Genomic DNA, 21,133 nt, shown 5'->3' on the forward strand with positions numbered 1-21,133 from the left:
CCCGTCTTCATCCCGACTTCATCTCGTCTTCATCCCGTCTTCATCCCGTCTTCATCTCGTCTTCATCCCGTCTTCATCTCGTCTTCATCCCGTCTTCATCTCGTCTTCATCCCGTCTTCATCCCGTCTTCATCTCGTCTTCATCCCGTCTTCATCCCGTCTTCATCTCGTCTTCATCCCGTCTTCATCTCGTCTTCATCCCGTCTTCATCCCGTCTTCATCCCGTCTTCATCTCGTCTTCATCCCGTCTTCATCCCGTCTTCATCTCGTCTTCGTCTCGTCTTCATTCCGTCTTCGTGTCATCTTCATCTTGTCTTCATCCCGTCTTCATGTCGTTTTCATCCCGTCTTCATCTCGTCTTCATCCCGTCTTCATCTCGTCTTCATCCCGTCTTCATCCCGTCTTCATCTCGTCTTCATCTCGTCTTCATCTCGTCTTCATCCCGTCTTCATCTCGTCTTCATATCGTCTTCATCCCGTCTTCATCTCGTCTTCATCCCGTCTTCATCTCGTCTTCATCCCGTCTTCATCCCGTCTTCATCTCGTCTTCATCTCGTCTTCATCCCGTCTTCATCTCGTCTTCATCTCGTCTTCATCCCGTCTTCATCTCGTCTTCATTCCGTCTTCATCCCGTCTTCATCTCGTCTTCATCTCGTCTTCATTCCGTCTTCATCCCGTCTTCATCTCGTCTTCATCCCGTCTTCATCTCGTCTTCATCTCGTCTTCATCTCGTCTTCATCCCGTCTCCATCCCGTCTTCATCTCGTCTTCATCCCGTCTTCATCTCGTCTTCATCCCGTCTTCATCCCGTCTTCATCTCGTCTTCATCTCGTCTTCATCTCGTCTTCATCTCGTCTTCATCCCGTCTTCATCCCGTCTTCATCTCGTCTTCATCCCGACTTCATCTCGTCTTCATCCCGTCTTCATCCCGTCTTCATCTCGTCTTCATCCCGTCTTCATCTCGTCTTCATCCCGTCTTCATCTCGTCTTCATCCCGTCTTCATCTCGTCTTCATCCCGTCTTCATCCCGTCTTCATCTCGTCTTCATCCCGTCTTCATCCCGTCTTCATCTCGTCTTCATCTCGTCTTCATCCCGTCTTCATCTCGTCTTCATCCCGTCTTCATCCCGTCTTCATCTCGTCTTCATCCCGTCTTCATCCCGTCTTCATCCCGTCTTCATCTCGTCTTCATCTCGTCTTCATCCCGTCTTCATCTCGTCTTCATCCCGTCTTCATCCCGTCTTCATCTCGTCTTCATCTCGTCTTTATCCCGTCTTCATCTCGTCTTCATCCCGTCTTCATCCCGTCTTCATCCCGTCTTCATCCCGTCTTCATCCCGTCTTGATCTCGTCTTCATCCCGTCTTCATCTCGTCATCATCTCGTCTTCATCCCGTCTTCATCTCGTCTTCATCCCGTCTTCATCTCGTCTTCATCTCGTCTTCATCCCGTCTTCATCCCGTCTTCATCCAGTCTTCATCCCGTCTTCATCCCGTCTTCATCTTGTCTTCATCTCGTCTTTATCTCGTCTTCATCCCGTCTTCATCTCGTCTTCATCCCGTCTTCATCCCGTCTTCATGTCGTTTTCATCCCGTCTTCATCTCGTCTTCATCCCGTCTTCATCTCGTCTTCATCTCGTCTTCATCCCGTCTTCATCTCGTCTTCATCCCGTCTTCATCCCGTCTTCATCTCGTCTTCATCCCGTCTTCATCCCGTCTTCATCTCGTCTTCATCCCGTCTTCATCTCGTCTTCATCCCGTCTTCATCCCTTCTTCATCCCGTCTTCATCTCGTCTTCATCTCGTCTTCATCCCGTCTTCATCCCGTCTTCATCTCGTCTTCATCCCGTCTTCATCCCGTCCTAGTCCCGTCTTCATGTCGTCTTCATCCCGTCTTCATCCCGTCTTCGTCCCATCTTCATGTCGTCTTCATCCCGTCTTCGTGTCGTCTTCATCCCTTCTTCGTCCCGTCTTCGTCCCGTCTTCGTCCCCTCTTTCGTGTCGTCTTCATGTCGTTTTCATCCCGTCTTCATCCCGTCTTCGTGTCATCTTCATCTTGTCTTCGTCCCGTCTTTCATGTCGTCTTTATCCCGTCTTCATCCCGTCTTCGTCTCGTCTTCATTCCGTCTTCATTCCGTCTTCCTGTCATCTTCATCCCGTCTTCATCCCGTCTTCGTCTCGTCTTCATTCCGTCTTCATCCCGTCTTCATCTCGTCTTCATCCCGTCTTCATCCCGTCTTCATCTCGTCCTCGTCCCGTCTTCATCTCGTCTGAATCCCGTCTTCATCCCTTCTCCATCTCGTCTTCATTCCTTCTTCATGTCATCTTCGTCCCATCTTCATGTCGTCTTCATCCCGTCTTCGTGTCGTCTTCATCCCTTTTTCGTCCCGTCTTCGTCCCGTCTTCGTCCCCTCTTTCGTGTCGTCTTCATGTCGTTTTCATCCCTTCTTCGTCCCGTCTTCGTGTCGTCTTCGTCCCGTCTTTCGTGTCGTCTTCATCCCGTCTTCGTCTCGTCTTCATCCCGTCTTCGTGTCATCTTCATCTTGTCTTCGTCCCGTCTTTCGTGTCGTCTTCATCCCGTCTTCGTGTCATCTTCATCCCGTCTTCGTGTCATCTTCATCTTGTCTTCATCCCGTCTTTCGTGTCGTCTTTATCCCGTCTTCATCCCGTCTTCATTCCGTCTTCATCCCGTCTTCATCTCGTCTTCATCCCGTCTTCATCTCGTCTTCATCTCGTCCTAGTGCCGTCTTCATCTCGTCTGAATCCCGTCTTCATCTCGTCTGAATCCCGTCTTCATCCCTTCTCCATCTCGTCTTCATTCCTTCTTCATGTCATCTTCGTCCCATCTTCATGTCGTCTGCATCCTGTCTTCGTGTCGTCTTCATCCCTTCTTCGTCCCGTCTTCGTCCCGTCTTCGTCCCCTCTTTCGTGTCGTCTTCATGTCGTTTTCATCCCGTCTTCGTTCCGTCTTCGTGTCATCTTCATCTTGTCTTCGTCCCGTCTTTCATGTCGTCTTTATCCCGTCTTCATCCCGTCTTCGTCTCGTCTTCATTCCGTCTTCATCCCGTCTTCATCTCGTCTGAATCCCGTCTTCATCCCGTCTTCATCTCGTCTTCATCTCGTCTTCATCCCGTCTTCATCTCGTCTTCATCCCGTCTTCATCCCGTCTTCATCCCGTCTTCATCTCGTCTTCATCCCGTCTTCATCCCGTCTTCATCTCGTCTTCATCTCGTCTTCATCCCGTCTTCATCTCGTCTTCATCCCGTCTTCATCCCGTCTTCATCTCGTCTTCATCTCGTCTTTATCCCGTCTTCATCTCGTCTTCATCCCGTCTTCATCCCGTCTTCATCCCGTCTTCATCCCGTCTTGATCTCGTCTTTATCCCGTCTTCATCTCGTCTTCATCCCGTCTTCATCTCGTCTTCATCCCGTCTTCATCTCGTCTTCATCTCGTCTTCATCCCGTCTTCATCCCGTCTTCATCCAGTCTTCATCCCGTCTTCATCCCGTCTTCATCTTGTCTTCATCTCGTCTTTATCTCGTCTTCATCCCGTCTTCATCTCGTCTTCATCCCGTCTTCATCCCGTCTTCATGTCGTTTTCATCCCGTCTTCATCTCGTCTTCATCCCGTCTTCATCTCGTCTTCATCTCGTCTTCATCCCGTCTTCATCTCGTCTTCATCCCGTCTTCATCCCGTCTTCATCTCGTCTTCATCCCGTCTTCATCCCGTCTTCATCTCGTCTTCATCCCGTCTTCATCTCGTCTTCATCCCGTCTTCATCCCTTCTTCATCTCGTCTTCATCTCGTCTGAATCCCGTCTTCATCCCTTCTCCATCTCGTCTTCATTCCTTCTTCATGTCATCTTCGTCCCATCTTCATGTCGTCTTCATCCCGTCTTCGTGTCGTCTTCATCCCTTCTTCGTCCCGTCTTCGTCCCGTCTTCGTCCCCTCTTTCGTGTCGTCTTCATGTCGTTTTCATCCCTTCTTCGTCCCGTCTTCGTGTCGTCTTCGTCCCGTCTTTCGTGTCGTCTTCATCCCGTCTTCGTCTCGTCTTCATCCCGTCTTCGTGTCATCTTCATCTTGTCTTCGTCCCGTCTTTCGTGTCGTCTTCATCCCGTCTTCGTGTCATCTTCATCCCGTCTTCGTGTCATCTTCATCTTGTCTTCATCCCGTCTTTCGTGTCGTCTTTATCCCGTCTTCATCCCGTCTTCATTCCGTCTTCATCCCGTCTTCATCTCGTCTTCATCCCGTCTTCATCTCGTCTTCATCTCGTCCTAGTGCCGTCTTCATCTCGTCTGAATCCCGTCTTCATCTCGTCTGAATCCCGTCTTCATCCCTTCTCCATCTCGTCTTCATTCCTTCTTCATGTCATCTTCGTCCCATCTTCATGTCGTCTGCATCCTGTCTTCGTCCCGTCTTCGTCCCTTCTTCGTCCCGTCTTCGTCCCGTCTTCGTCCCCTCTTTCGTGTCGTCTTCATGTCGTTTTCATCCCGTCTTCGTTCCGTCTTCGTGTCATCTTCATCTTGTCTTCGTCCCGTCTTTCATGTCGTCTTTATCCCGTCTTCATCCCGTCTTCGTCTCGTCTTCATTCCGTCTTCATCCCGTCTTCATCTCGTCTGAATCCCGTCTTCATCCCGTCTTCGTCTCGTCTTCATTCCGTCTTCGTGTCATCTTCATCTTGTCTTCATCCCGTCTTCATCTCGTCTTCATCCCGTCTTCATCTCGTCTTCATCCCGTCTTCATCTCGTCTTCATCTCGTCTTCATCCCGTCTTCATCTCGTCTTCATCCCGTCTTCATCCCGTCTTCATCCCGTCCTAGTCCCGTCTTCATCTCGTCTTCATCCCGTCTTCATCTCGTCTTCATCCCGTCTTCATCTCGTCTTCATCCCGTCCTAGTCCCGTCTTCATGTCGTCTTCATCCCGTCTTCATCCCGTCTTCATCTCGTCTTCATCCCATCTTCATCTCGTCTTCATCCCGTCTTCATCTCGTCTTCATCCCGTCTTCATCCCGTCCTAGTCCCGTCTTCATCTCGTCTTCATCCCGTCTTCATCCCGTCTTCATCTCGTCTTCATCCCGTCTTCATCTCGTCTTCATCTCGTCTTCATCCCGTCTTCATCTCGTCTTCATCCCGTCTTCATCTCGTCTTCATCCCGTCTTCATCTCGTCTTCATCCCGTCCTAGTCCCGTCTTCATGTCGTCTTCATCCCGTCTTCGTGTCGTCTTCATCCCTTCTTCGTCCCGTCTTCGTCCCGTCTTCGTCCACCTCTTTCGTGTCGTCTTCATGTCGTTTTCATCCCGTCTTCATCCCGTCTTCGTGTCATCTTCATCTTGTCTTCGTCCCGTCTTTCATGTCGTCTTTATCCCGTCTTCATCCCTTCTTCGTCTCGTCTTCATTCCGTCTTCATTCCGTCTTCGTGTCATCTTCATCTTGTCTTCGTCCAGTCTTTCGTGTCGTCTTTATCCCGTCTTCATCCCGTCTTCGTCTCGTCTTCATTCCGTCTTCATCCCGTTTTCATCTCGTCTTCATCCCGTCTTCATCCCGTCTTCATCTCGTCCTAGTCCCGTCTTCATCTCGTCTGAATCCCGTCTTCATCCCGTCTTCATCTCGTCCTAGTCCCGTCTTCATCCCTTCTCCATCTCGTCTTCATTCCTTCTTCATGTCATCTTCGTCCCGTCTTCGTCCCCTCTTTCGTGTTGTCTTCATGTCGTCTTCATCCCATCTTCGTGTCGTCTTCATCCCTTCTTCGTCCCGTCTTCGTCCCGTCTTCGTCCCCTCTTTCGTGTCGTCTTCATGTCGTTTTCATCCCTTCTTCGTCCCGTCTTCGTGTCGTCTTCGTCCCGTCTTTCGTGTCGTCTTCATCCCGTCTTCGTCTCGTCTTCATCCCGTCTTCGTGTCATCTTCATCTTGTCTTCGTCCCGTCTTTCATGTCGTCTTTATCCCGTCTTCATCCCGTCTTCGTCTCGTCTTCATTCCGTCTTCGTGTCATCTTCATCTTGTCTTCGTCCCGTCTTTCGTGTCGTCTTTATCCCGTCTTCATCCCGTCTTCGTCTCGTCTTCATTCCGTCTTCATCCCGTCTTCATCTCGTCTTCATCCCGTCTTCATCCCGTCTTCATCTCGTCGTAGTCCCGTCTTCATCTCGTCTGAATCCCGTCTTCATCTCGTCCTAGTCCCGTCTTCATCTCGTCTGAATCCCGTCTTCATCCCGTCTTCATCCCGTCTTCATCTCGTCTTCATCCCGTCTTCATCCCGTCTTCATCTCGTCTTCATCCCGTCTTCATCCCGTCTTCATCTCGTCCTCATCCTGTCTTCATGTCGTCTTCATCTCGTCCTCATCCCGTCTTCATGTCGTCTTCATCTCGTCCTCATCCCGTCTTCATGTCGTCTTCATCTCGTCCTCATCCCGTCTTCATGTCGTCTTCATCTCGTCCTCATCCCGTCTTCATGTCGTCTTCATCTCGTCCTCATCCCGTCTTCATGTCGTCTTCATCTCGTCCTCATCCCGTCTTCATGTCGTCTTCATCACGTCCTTATCCTTTCTTCATCCTTCATTCATCTCGTCTTCATCTCGTCTTCGTCCCGTCTTCATCTAGTCTTCATCTCGTCTTCATCCTGTCGTCATCCTTTCTTCGTCCCGTTTTCATCCTTTCTTCATCTTGTCTTTGTCCCATCTCCATCTCTTCTCCAGCTCGCCTCCATCCCTTCTTCTTTCCCTTTTCGTCTCGTCTTCATCCCGTCTTCATCTCGTCTTCATCTCGTCTTCGTCCGGTTTTCATTCTTTCCTTGTCTCGTCTTCATCTTGTCTTCATGTCATCTTTGTCTCTACTTTATTCTGTCTTAGTTGTCCTCCATCATTGCATTCATCTCGTCTTGGTATTCCTCTTTCATGGCTACTGGTTGTCCTCCATCATTGCTACTGGTGTTCCTCCATCATTGCTACTGGTTGTCCTCCATCATGGCTACTGGTGTTCCTCCATCATGGCTACTGGTTGTCCTCCATCATGGCTACTGGTTGTCCTCCATCATGGCTACTGGTTGTCCTCCATCATTGCTACTGGTGTTCCTCCATCATTGCTACTGGTTGTCCTCCATCATGGCTACTGGTGTTCCTCCATCATGGCCACTTGGTTGTCCTCCATCATGGCTACTGGTGTTCCTCCATCATGGCTACTGGTGTTCCTCCATCATTGCTACTGGTTGTCCTCCATCATGGCTACTGGTTGTCCTCCATCATGGCTACTGGTTGTCCTCCATCATGGCTACTGGTGTTCCTCCATCATGGCTACTGGTGTTCCTCCATCATTGCTACTGGTTGTCCTCCATCATGGCTACTGGTGTTCCTCCATCATGGCTACTGGTTGTCCTCCATCATTGCTACTGGTTGTCCTCCATCATTGCTACTGGTTGTCCTCCATCATTGCTACTGGTTGTCCTCCATCATTGCTACTGGTGTTCCTCCATCATTGCTACTGGTTGTCCTCCATCATGGCTACTGGTGTTCCTCCATCATGGCTACTGGTGTTCCTCCATCATTGCTACTGGTTGTCCTCCATCATGGCTACTGGTTGTCCTCCATCATGGCTACTGGTTGTCCTCCATCATGGCTACTGGTTGTCGTCCATCATGGCTACTGGTTGTCCTCCATCATGGCTACTGGTTGTCCTCCATCATGGCTACTGGTTGTCCTCCATCATGGCTACTGGTGTTCCTCCATCATGGCTACTGGTTGTCCTCCATCATGGCTACTGGTTGTCCTCCATCATGGCTACTGGTGTTCCTCCATCATGGCTACTGGTTGTCCTCCATCATGGCTACTGGTTGTCCTCCATCATTGCTACTGGTTGTCCTCCATCATGGCTACTGGTGTTCCTCCATCATGGCTACTGGTGTTCCTCCATAATTGCTACTGGTTGTCCTCCATCATGGCTACTGGTTGTCCTCAACCATTGCTACTGGTTGTCCTCCATCATGGCTACTGGTTGTCCTCCATCATTGCTACTGGTGTTCCTCCATCATTGCTACTGGTTGTCCTCCATCATTGCTACTGGTGTTCCTCCATCATTGCTACTGGTTGTCCTCCATCATTGCTACTGGTGTTCCTCCATCATTGCTACTGGTTGTCCTCCATCATTGCTACTGGTTGTCCTCCATCATTGCTACTGGTGTTCCTCCATCATTGCTACTGGTTGTCCTCCATCATTGCTACTGGTTGTCCTCCATCATTGCTACTGGTGTTCCTCCATCATGGCTACTGGTGTTCCTCCATCATGGCTACTGGTTGTCCTCCATCATTGCTACTGGTTGTCCTCCATCATTGCTACTGGTTGTCCTCCATCATTGCTACTGGTTGTCCTCCATCATGGCTACTGGTTGTCCTCCATCATGGCTACTGGTTGTCCTCCATCATTGCTACTGGTTGTCCTCCATCATTGCTACTGGTTGTCCTCCATCATGGCTACTGGTTGTCCTCCATCATTGCTACTGGTTGTCCTCCATCATGGCTACTGGTTGTCCTCCATCATGGCTACTGGTTGTCCTCAATCATGGCTACTGGTTGTCCTCCATCATGGCTACTTGTGTTCCTCCATCATGGCTACTGGTTGTCCTCCATCATTGCTACTGGTTGTCCTCCATCATGGCTACTGGTTGTCCTCCATCATTGCTACTGGTTGTCCTCCATCATTGCTACTGGTTGTCCTCCATCATGGCTACTGGTTGTCCTCCATCATTGCTACTGGGTGTCCTCCATCATGGCTACTGGTTGTCCTCCATCATGGCTACTGGTTGTCCTCCATCATGGCTACTGGTGTTCCTCCATCATGGCTACTGGTTGTCCTCCATCATGGCTACTGGTTGTCCTCCATCATGGCTACTGGTTGTCCTCCATCATTGCTACTGGTTGTCCTCCATCCTGGCTACTGGTTGTCCTCCATCATGGCTACTGGTTGTCCTCCATCATGGCTACTGGTGTTCCTCCATCATGGCTACTGGTTGTCCTCCATCATGGCTACTGGTTGTCCTCCATCATGGCTACTGGTGTTCCTCCATCATGGCTACTGGTGTTCCTCCATCATGGCTACTGGTGTTCCTCCATCATGGCTACTGGTGTTCCTCCATCATGGCTACTGGTGTTCCTCCATCATGGCTACTGGTTGTCCTCCATCATGGCTACTGGTTGTCCTCCATCATGGCTACTGGTTGTCCTCCATCATGGCTACTGGTGTTCCTCCATCATGGCTACTGGTTGTCCTCCATCATGGCTACTGGTTGTCCTCCATCATGGCTACTGGTTGTCCTCCATCATTGCTACTGGTTGTCCTCCATCATGGCTACTGGTTGTCCTCCATCATGGCTACTGGTTGTCCTCCATCATGGCTACTGGTGTTCCTCCATCATGGCTACTGGTTGTCCTCCATCATGGCTACTGGTTGTCCTCCATCATGGCTACTGGTTGTCCTCCATCATTGCTACTGGTTTTCCTCCATCATGGCTACTGGTGTTCCTCCATCATGGCTACTGGTGTTCCTCCATCATGGCTACTGGTGTTCCTCCATCATGGCTACTGGTGTTCCTCCATCATGGCTACTGGTTGTCCTCCATCATGGCTACTGGTTGTCCTCCATCATGGCTACTGGTTGTCCTCCATCATGGCTACTGGTGTTCCTCCATCATGGCTACTGGTTGTCCTCCATCATGGCTACTGGTTGTCCTCCATCATGGCTACTGGTTGTCCTCCATCATTGCTACTGGTTGTCCTCCATCATGGCTACTGGTTGTCCTCCATCATGGCTACTGGTTGTCCTCCATCATGGCTACTGGTGTTCCTCCATCATGGCTACTGGTGTTCCTCCATCATGGCTACTGGTTGTCCTCCATCATGGCTACTGGTTGTCCTCCATCATTGCTACTGGTTGTCCTCCATCATGGCTACTGGTGTTCCTCCATCATGGCTACTGGTTGTCCTGCATCATTGCTACTGGTTGTCCTCCATCATGGCTACTGGTTGTCCTCCATCATTGCTACTGGTTGTCCTCCATCATTGCTACTGGTTGTCCTCCATCATTGCTACTGGTTTTCCTCCATCATGGCTACTGGTTGTCCTCCATCATGGCTACTGGTTGTCCTCCATCATTGCTACTGGGTGTCCTCCATCATTGCTACTGGTTGTCCTCCATCATGGCTACTGGTTGTCCTCCATCATTGCTACTGGTTGTCCTCCATCATGGCTACATGTTGTCCTCCATCATTGCTACTGGTTGTCCTCCATCATGGCTACTGGTTGTCCTCCATCATGGCTACTGGTTGTCCTCCATCATGGCTACTGGTGTTCCTCCATCATGGCTACTGGTTGTCCTCCATCATTGCTACTGGTTGTCCTCCATCATGGCTACTGGTTGTCCTCCATCATTGCTACTGGTTGTCCTCCATCATTGCTACTGGTTGTCCTCCATCATGGCTACTGGTTGTCCTCCATCATGGCTACTGGTTGTCCTCCATCATGGCTACTGGTTGTCCTCCATCATGGCTACTGGTGTTCCTCCATCATGGCTACTGGTTGTCCTCCATCATGGCTACTGGTTGTCCTCCATCATGGCTACTGGTTGTCCTCCATCATTGCTACTGGTTGTCCTCCATCATGGCTACTGGTTGTCCTCCATCATGGCTACTGGTTGTCCTCCATCATGGCTACTGGTGTTCCTCCATCATGGCTACTGGTTGTCCTCCATCATGGCTACTGGTTGTCCTCCATCATGGCTACTGGTGTTCCTCCATCATGGCTACTGGTTGTCCTCCATCATGGCTACTGGTGTTCCTCCATCATGGCTACTGGTGTTCCTCCATCATGGCTACTGGTGTTCCTCCATCATGGCTACTGGTTGTATTCCATCATGGCTACTGGTGTTCCTCCATCATGGCTACTGGTGTTCCTCCATCATGGCTACTGGTTGTCCTCCATCATGGCTACTGGTTGTCCTCCATCATTGCTACTGGTTGTCCTCCATCATTGCTACTGGTGTTCCTCCATCATGGCTACTGGTTGTCCTCCATCATGGCTACTGGTTGTCCTCCATCATGGCTACTGGTTGTCCTCCATCATTGCTACTGGTTGTCCTCCATCATTGCTACTGGTTGTCCTCCATCATGGCTACTGGTTGTCCTCCATCATGGCTACTGGTTGTCCTCCATCATGGCTACTGGTTGTCCTCCATCATTGCTCCTGGTTGTCCTCCATCATGGCTACTGGTTGTCCTCCATCATGGCTACTGGTTTTCCTCCATCATGGCTACTGGTGTTCCTCCATCATGGCTACTGGTTGTCCTCCATCATGGCTACTGGTTGTCCTCCATCATGGCTACTGGTGTTCCTCCATCATGGCTACTGGTTGTCCTCCATCATGGCTACTGGTGTTCCTCCATCATGGCTACTGGTTGTCCTCCATCATGGCTACTGGTTGTCCTCCATCATGGCTACTGGTTGTCCTCCATCATGGCTACTGGTTGTCCTCCATCATGGCTACTGGTTGTCCTCCATCATGGCTACTGGTGTTCCTCCATCATGGCTACTGGTTGTCCTCCATCATGGCTACTGGTTGTCCTCCATCATGGCTACTGGTTGTCCTCCATCATTGCTACTGGTTGTCCTCCATCCTGGCTACTGGTTGTCCTCCATCATGGCTACTGGTTGTCCTCCATCATGGCTACTGGTGTTCCTCCATCATGGCTACTGGTTGTCCTCCATCATGGCTACTGGTGTTCCTCCATCATGGCTACTGGTTGTCCTCCATCATGGCTACTGGTGTTCCTCCATCATGCCTACTGGTGTTCCTCCATCATGGCTACTGGTGTTCCTCCATCATGGCTATTGGTGTTCCTCCATCATGGCTACTGGTTGTCCTCCATCATGGCTACTGGTGTTCCTCCATCATGGCTACTGGTGTTCCTCCATCATGGCTACTGGTTGTCCTCCATCATGGCTACTGGTTTTCCTCCATCATTGCTACTGGTTGTCCTCCATCATGGCTACTGGTGTTCCTCCATCATGGCTACTGGTTGTCCTCCATCATTGCTACTGGTTGTCCTCCATCATGGCTACTGGTTGTCCTCCATCATTGCTACTGGTTGTCCTCCATCATTGCTACTGGTTGTCCTCCGTCATTGCTACTGGTTGTCCTCCATCATGGCTACTGGTTGTCCTCCATCATGGCTACTGGTTGTCCTCCATCATTGCTACTGGTTGTCCTCCATCATTGCTACTGGTTGTCCTCCATCATGGCTACTCGTTGTCCTCCATCATTGCTACTGGTTGTCCTCCATCATGGCTACTGGTTGTCATCCATCATTGCTACTGGTTATCCTCCATCATGGCTACTGGTTGTCCTCCATCATGGCTACTGGTTGTCCTCCATCATTGCTACTGGTTGTCCTCCATCATGGCTACTGGTTGTCCTCCATCATGGCTACTGGTGTTCCTCCATCATGGCTACTGGTTGTCCTCCATCATTGCTACTGTTATTCCTCCATCATGGCTACTGGTTGTCCTCCATCATTGCTACTGGTTGTCCTCCATCATTGCTACTGGTTGTCCTCCATCATTGCTACTGGTTGTCCTCCATCATTGCTACTGGTTGTCCTCCATCATGGCTACTGGTTGTCCTCCATCATGGCTACTGGTTGTCCTCCATCATGGCTACTGGTGTTCCTCCATCATGGCTACTGGTTGTCCTCCATCATGGCTACTGGTTGTCCTCCATCATGGCTACTGGTTGTCCTCCATCATGGCTACTGGTTGTCCTCCATCATGGCTACTGGTTGTCCTCCATCATGGCTACTGGTTGTCCTCCATCATGGCTACTGGTGTTCCTCCATCATGGCTACTGGTTGTCCTCCATCATGGCTACTGGTTGTCCTCCATCATGGCTACTGGTGTTCCTCCATCATGGCTACTGGTTGTCCTCCATCATGGCTACTGGTGTTCCTCCATCATGGCTACTGGTGTTCCTCCATCATGGCTACTGGTTGTCCTCCATCATGGCTACTGGTGTTCCTCCATCATGGCTACTGGTGTTCCTCCATCATGGCTACTGGTTGTCCTCCATCATGGCTACTGGTTGTCCTCCATCATGGCTACTGGTTGTCCTCCATCATGGCTACTGGTGTTCCTCCATCATGGCTACTGGTTGTCCTCCATCATGGCTACTGGTTGTCCTCCATCATTGCTACTGGTTGTCCTCCATCATTGCTACTGGTTGTCCTCCATCATGGCTAATGGTTGTCCTCCATCATGGCTACTGGTTGTCCTCCATCATTGCTACTGGTTGTCCTCCATCATTGCTACTGGTTGTCCTCCATCATGGCTACTGGTTGTCCTCCATCATTGCTACTGGTTGTCCTCCATCATGGCTACTGGTTGTCCTCCATCATTGCTACTGGTGATCCTCCATCATGGCTACTGGTTGTCCTCCATCATGGCTACTGGATGTCCTCCATCATGGCTACTGGTGTTCCTCCATCATTGCTACTGGTTGTCCTCCATCATTGCTACTGGTTGTCCTCCATCATGGCTACTGGTTGTCCTCCATCATTGCTACTGGTTGTCCTCCATCATTGCTACTGGTTGTCCTCCATCATGGCTACTGGTTGTCCTCCATCATTGCTACTGGTTGTCCTCCATCATGGCTACTGGTTGTCCTCCATCATGGCTACTGGTTGTCCTCCATCATGGCTACTGGTGTTCCTCCATCATGGCTACTGGTTGTCCTCCATCATGGCTACTGGTTGTCCTCCATCATGGCTACTGGTTGTCCTCCATCATTGCTACTGGTTGTCCTCCATCATGGCTACTGGTTGTCCTCCATCATGGCTACTGGTTGTCCTCCATCATGGCTACTGGTGTTCCTCCATCATGGCTACTGGTTGTCCTCCATCATGGCTACTGGTTGTCCTCCATCATGGCTACTGGTGTTCCTCCATCATGGCTACTGGTTGTCCTCCATCATGGCTACTGGTGTTCCTCCATCATGGCTACTGGTGTTCCTCCATCATGGCTACTGGTTGTCCTCCATCATGGCTACTGGTTGTCCTCCATCATGGCTACTGGTTGTCCTCCATCATGGCTACTGGTGTTCCTCCATCATGGCTACTGGTTGTCCTCCATCATGGCTACTGGTTGTCCTCCATCATGGCTACTGGTTGTCCTCCATCATTGCTACTGGTTGTCCTCCATCATTGCTACTGGTTGTCCTCCATCATGGCTACTGGTTGTCCTCCATCATGGCTACTGGTTGTCCTCCATCATGGCTACTGGTTGTCCTCCATCATTGCTACTGGTTGTCCTCCATCATGGCTACTGGTTGTCCTCCATCATTGCTACTGGTTGTCCTCCATCATGGCTACTGGTTGTCCTCCATCATGGCTACTGGTTGTCCTCCATCATGGCTACTGGTTGTCCTCCATCATGGCTACTGGTTGTCCTCCATCATTGCTACTGGTGTTCCTCCATCATGGCTACTGGTTGTCCTCCATCATGGCTACTGGTTGTCGTCCATCATGGCTACTGGTTGTCCTCCATCATGGCTACTGGTGTTCCTCCATCATGGCTACTGGTTGTCCTCCATCATGGCTACTGGTTGTCCTCCATCATGGCTACTGGTTGTCCTCCATCATGGCTACTGGTGTTCCTCCATCATGGCTACTGGTTGTCCTCCATCATGGCTACTGGTGTTCCTCCATCATTGCTACTGGTTGTCCTCCATCATGGCTACTGGTTGTCCTCCATCATGGCTACTGGTTGTCCTCCATCATGGCTACTGGTGTTCCTCCATCATGGCTACTGGTTGTCCTCCATCATGGCTACTGGTGTTCCTCCATCATGGCTACTGGTTGTCCTCCATCATTGCTACTGGTTGTCCTCCATCATGGCTACTGGTTGTCCTCCATCATTGCTACTGGTTGTCCTCCATCATTGCTACTGGTTGTCCTCCATCATTGCTACTGGTTGTCCTCCATCATTGCTACTGGTTGTCCTCCATCATGGCTACTGGTTGTCCTCCATCATGGCTACTGGTTGTCCTCCATCATGGCTACTGGTGTTCCTCCATCATGGCTACTGGTTGTCCTCCATCATGGCTACTGGTTGTCCTCCATCATGGCTACTGGTTGTCCTCCATCATGGCTACTGGTTGTCCTCCATCATGGCTACTGGTTGTCCTCCATCATGGCTACTGGTTGTCCTCCATCATGGCTACTGGTGTTCCTCCATCATGGCTACTGGTTGTCCTCCATCATGGCTACTGGTTGTCCTCCATCATGGCTACTGGTGTTCCTCCATCATGGCTACTGGTTGTCCTCCATCATGGCTACTGGTGTTCCTCCATCATGGCTACTGGTGTTCCTCCATCATGGCTACTGGTTGTCCTCCATCATGGCTACTGGTGTTCCTCCATCATGGCTACTGGTGTTCCTCCATCATGGCTACTGGTTGTCCTCCATCATGGCTACTGGTTGTCCTCCATCATGGCTACTGGTTGTCCTCCATCATGGCTACTGGTGTTCCTCCATCATGGCTACTGGTTGTCCTCCATCATGGCTACTGGTTGTCCTCCATCATTGCTACTGGTTGTCCTCCATCATTGCTACTGGTTGTCCTCCATCATGGCTAATGGTTGTCCTCCATCATGGCTACTGGTTGTCCTCCATCATTGCTACTGGTTGTCCTCCATCATTGCTACTGGTTGTCCTCCATCATGGCTACTGGTTGTCCTCCATCATTGCTACTGGTTGTCCTCCATCATGGCTACTGGTTGTCCTCCATCATTGCTACTGGTGATCCTCCATCATGGCTACTGGTTGTCCTCCATCATGGCTACTGGATGTCCTCCATCATGGCTACTGGTGTTCCTCCATCATGGCTACTGGTTGTCCTCCATCATTGCTACTGGTTGTCCTCCATCATGGCTACTGGTTGTCCTCCATCATTGCTACTGGTTGTCCTCCATCATTGCTACTGGTTGTCCTCCATCATGGCTACTGGTTGTCCTCCATCATTGCTACTGGTTGTCCTCCATCATGGCTACTGGTTGTCCTCCATCATGGCTACTGGTTGTCCTCCATCATGGCTACTGGTGTTCCTCCATCATGGCTACTGGTTGTCCTCCATCATGGCTACTGGTTGTCCTCCATCATGGCTACTGGTTGTCCTCCATCATTGCTACTGGTTGTCCTCCATCATGGCTACTGGTTGTCCTCCATCATGGCTACTGGTTGTCCTCCATCATGGCTACTGGTGTTCCTCCATCATGGCTACTGGTTGTCCTCCATCATGGCTACTGGTTGTCCTCCATCATGGCTACTGGTGTTCCTCCATCATGGCTACTGGTTGTCCTCCATCATGGCTACTGGTGTTCCTCCATCATGGCTACTGGTGTTCCTCCATCATGGCTACTGGTTGTCCTCCATCATGGCTACTGGTTGTCCTCCATCATTGCTAGTGGTTGTCCTCCATCATGGCTACTGGTGTTCCTCCATCATGGCTACTGGTTGTCCTCCATCATGGCTACTGGTTGTCCTCCATCATGGCTACTGGTTGTCCTCCATCATTGCTACTGGTTGTCCTCCATCATTGCTACTGGTTGTCCTCCATCATGGCTACTGGTTGTCCTCCATCATGGCTACTGGTTGTCCTCCATCATGGCTACTGGTTGTCCTCCATCATTGCTACTGGTTGTCCTCCATCATGGCTACTGGTTGTCCTCCATCATTGCTACTGGTTGTCCTCCATCATGGCTACTGGTTGTCCTCCATCATTGCTACTGGTTGTCCTCCATCATGGCTACTGGTTGTCCTCCATCATGGCTACTGGTTGTCCTCCATCATGGCTACTGGTTGTCCTCCATCATTGCTACTGGTTGTCCTCCATCATGGCTACTGGTTGTCCTCCATCATTGCTACTGGTTGTCCTCCATCATTGCTACTGGTTGTCCTCCATCATGGCTACTGGTTGTCCTCCATCATGGCTACTGGTGTTCCTCCATCATGGCTACTGGTTGTCCTCCATCATGGCTACTGGTGTTCCTCCATCATGGCTACTGGTTGTCCTCCATCATGGCTACTGGTTGTCCTCCATCATGGCTACTGGTTGTCCTCCATCATTGCTACTGGTTGTCCTCCATCATGGCTACTGGTTGTCCTCCATCATTGCTACTGGTTGTCCTCCATCATGGCTACTGGTTGTCCTCCATCATGGCTACTGGTTGTCCTCCATCATGGCTACTGGTGTTCCTCCATCATGGCTACTGGTTGTCCTCCATCATGGCTACTGGTTGTCCTCCATCATTGCTACTGGTTGTCCTCCATCATGGCTACTGGTTGTCCTCCATCATGGCTACTGGTTGTCCTCCATCATGGCTACTGGTTGTCCTCCATCATGGCTACTGGTTGTCCTCCATCATGGCTACTGGTGTTCCTCCATCATGGCTACTGGTTGTCCTCCATCATGGCTACTGGTGTTCCTCCATCATGGCTACTGGTGTTCCTCCATCATGGCTACTGGTGTTCCTCCATCATGGCTACTGGTGTTCCTCCATCATGGCTACTGGTGTTCCTCCATCATGGCTACTGGTTGTCCTCCATCATTGCTACTGGTTGTCCTCCATCATGGCTACTGGTGTTCCTCCATCATGGCTACTGGTTGTCCTCCATCATTGCTACTGGTGTTCCTCCATCATGGCTACTGGTTGTCCTCCATCATGGCTACTGGTGTTCCTCCATCATGGCTAATGGTGTTCCTCCATCATGGCTACTGGTTGTCCTCCATCATGGCTACTGGTTGTCCTCCATCATGGCTACTGGTTGTCCTCCATCATGGCTACTGGTGTTCCTCCATCATGGCTACTGGTTGTCCTCCATCATGGCTACTGGTTGTCGTCCATCATGGCTACTGGTTGTCCTCCATCATGGCTACTGGTGTTCCTCCATCATGGCTACTGGTTGTCCTCCATCATGGCTACTGGTTGTCCTCCATCATGGCTACTGGTTGTCCTCCATCATGGCTACTGGTGTTCCTCCATCATGGCTACTGGTTGTCCTCCATCATGGCTACTGGTGTTCCTCCATCATTGCTACTGGTTGTCCTCCATCATGGCTACTGGTGTTCCTCCATCATGGCTACTGGTTGTCCTCCATCATGGCTACTGGTGTTCCTCCATCATGGCTACTGGTTGTCCTCCATCATGGCTACTGGTTGTCCTCCATCATGGCTACTGGTTGTCTTCCATCATGGCTACTGGTGTTCCTCCATCATGGCTACTGGTTGTCCTCCATCATGGCTACTGGTGTTCCTCCATCATGGCTACTGGTGTTCCTCCATCATGGCTACTGGTGTTCCTCCATCATGGCTACTGGTGTTCCTCCATCATGGCTACTGGTGTTCCTCCATCATGGCTACTGGTTGTCCTCCATCATGGCTACTGGTGTTCCTCCATCATGGCTACTGGTGTTCCTCCATCATGGCTACTGGTTGTCCTCCATCATTGCTACTGGTTGTCCTCCATCATGGCTACTGGTGTTCCTCCATCATGGCTACTGGTTGTCCTCCATCATTGCTACTGGTGTTCCTCCATCATGGCTACTGGTTGTCCTCCATCATGGCTACTGGTGTTCCTCCATCATGGCTAATGGTGTTCCTCCATCATGGCTACTGGTTGTCCTCCATCATGGCTACTGGTTGTCCTCCATCATGGCTACTGGTTGTCCTCCATCATGGCTACTGGTGTTCCTCCATCATGGCTACTGGTTGTCCTCCATCATGGCTACTGGTTGTCCTCCATCATGGCTACTGGTTGTCCTCCATCATTGCTACTGGTGTTCCTCCATCATGGCTACTGGTGTTCCTCCATCATGGCTACTGGTGTTCCTCCATCATGGCTACTGGTTGTCCTCCATCATGGCTACTGGTTGTCCTCCATCATTGCTACTGGTGTTCCTCCATCATGGCTACTGGTGTTCCTCCATCATGGCTACTGGTTGTCCTCCATCATGGCTACTGGTTGTCCTCCATCATGGCTACTGGTTGTCCTCCATCATTGCTTCTGGTGTTCCTCCATCATGGCTACTGGTTGTCCTCCATCATTGCTACTGGTTGTCCTCCATCATTGCTACTGGTGTTCCTCCATCATGGCTACTGGTTGTCCTCCATCATTGCTACTGGTGTTCCTCCATCATGGCTACTGGTTGTCCTCCATCATGGCTACTGGTGTTCCTCCATCATGGCTACTGGTTGTCCTCCATCATGGCTACTGGTTGTCCTCCATCATTGCTACTGGTTGTCCTCCATCATGGCTACTGGTGTTCCTCCATCATTGCTACTGGTGTTCCTCCATCATGGCTACTGGTTGTCCTCCATCATGGCTACTGGTGTTCCTCCATCATGGCTACTGGTTGTCCTCCATCATGGCTACTGGTGTTCCTCCATCATGGCTACTGGTTGTCCTCCATCATGGCTACTGGTGTTCCTCCATCATTGCTACTGGTGTTCCTCCATCATGGCTACTGGTTGTCCTCCATCATGGCTACTGGTTGTCCTCCATCATGGCTACTGGTTGTCCTCCATCATGGCTACTGGTGTTCCTCCATCATGGCTACTGGTTGTCCTCCATCATTGCTACTGGTTGTCCTCCATCATGGCTACTGGTTGTCCTCCATCATGGCTACTGGTGTTCCTCCATCATGGCTACTGGTGTTCCTCCTTCATGGCTACTGGTGTTCCTCCATCATGGCTACTGGTGTTCCTCCATCATTGCTACTGGTGTTCCTCCATCATGGCTACTGGTTGTCCTCCATCATGGCTACTGGTTGTCCTCCATCATGGCTACTGGTGTTCCTCCATCATGGCTACTGGTGTTCCTCCATCATGGCTACTGGTGTTCCTCCATCATGGCTACTGGTGTTCCTCCATCATGGCTACTGGTGTTCCTCCATCATGGCTACTGGTGTTCCTCCATCATGGCTACTGGTTCCCCCACCACTGCTACTGGTTGTATAATGAATTACTGTGAGGATCCGGAAATCCAGCCACACACAAGGAGCTGTAAACAAATAACCAGTTTATTGGTGAATGAGGATTACGTGATGAGACTGAGCAGAGGATCAATCCAGGTGAATGAGCAGCTGTTAGAAACCAGGCTCCAGAAACAAGGTCAGGAGGCAGGGTCAGGATGGGTTAGGCAAGGTGGGTAATCCTGGGACATGAAGCTGTAGGTCGGCAACTGGAGACAATCCGTAGAATGCTGGAAAACAACTGGACATGAGTCTGCTGATAACCTGGCAGAGGGGAAGAGATTGGAGGGAGTTTCAGTTGGCTGTGAGAAATGAAAACCAGGTGAACTGAAAGAAACTGATGAGAAACAGCAGAGGCAGTTAGGAAGCCACAGGTGGACAGAGTTTCCATTGATGAATGCCAGCAGATCAGGAAGGAAAACATGACAGGTTGTCCTCCATAACGGTTAATGGTCATCCTCCATCATTGTTCGTGGGGGAAACCATGAAACCAGTTTCCTAATCCTGCTTATTCTACGTTTCCTGGTTCAGCGCCTATGATCAGACAGCCAGAAGTGGTGGCTGAAGCTACGGGGATCCAGGTACCTGCCGCAGAGTTTGGTTATTAAGTTGTTCTTGTCTGCTTGTCTTCTCTACGTGCGTCTTCAGGCTGGAAAAATGTCTAAAAACAAGAAGAAGAAGTTAAAACGAAAAGCCAAACGTCAGCAGAGACTGTTGGAGGAAAGACTGATGGATATACAGGTGTAGTACTATGAAAGTTATATCACCTTAATACTACTGTTATACTCCAGCGACTGCAGTTATACTACACTTACTAAAGTAGTACAACAGTACTTGAGTAAAAATGTGTGATCTTCATGTTTCTGTGTTCAGAGGATGGAGGAAGAGGAGGGTATGCTACAATCTGATGATACCTGTAAGTACACATCAAATATACACAAAGTACACGGCAGCTACATATTTTCCAGACAGAATATTACTACATATACTTTCCACCAGCGACCAATCAGAAGCAAAATAAGTAACAATGACCCCTAGTGTTTCATATCAGAACTGCAGTCCAAAGGAAAAGCATAGCGAGCCCCCTGGTTG

The 21,133-nt window shown here is 50.4% G+C and overlaps 1 protein-coding gene across 1 annotated transcript in view; it reads left to right on the forward strand.

The window, feature by feature from the left end:
* srpk3 (SRSF protein kinase 3) overlaps nucleotides 1-21,133 on the forward strand; it is a 96,924-nt gene that overhangs the window by 51,157 nt on the left and 24,634 nt on the right. The window contains exons 10-11 of the mRNA XM_079239035.1: nucleotides 20,690-20,782; nucleotides 20,915-20,957. Of these exons, the coding sequence (XP_079095161.1) occupies nucleotides 20,690-20,782; nucleotides 20,915-20,957 (136 nt within the window). The remainder of the gene's footprint in view (nucleotides 1-20,689; nucleotides 20,783-20,914; nucleotides 20,958-21,133) is intronic.

Source organism: Telmatherina bonti (genome assembly GCF_933228915.1).
Source record: "Telmatherina bonti genome assembly, chromosome: 4".
Classification (NCBI taxonomy): domain Eukaryota; kingdom Metazoa; phylum Chordata; class Actinopteri; order Atheriniformes; family Telmatherinidae; genus Telmatherina; species Telmatherina bonti.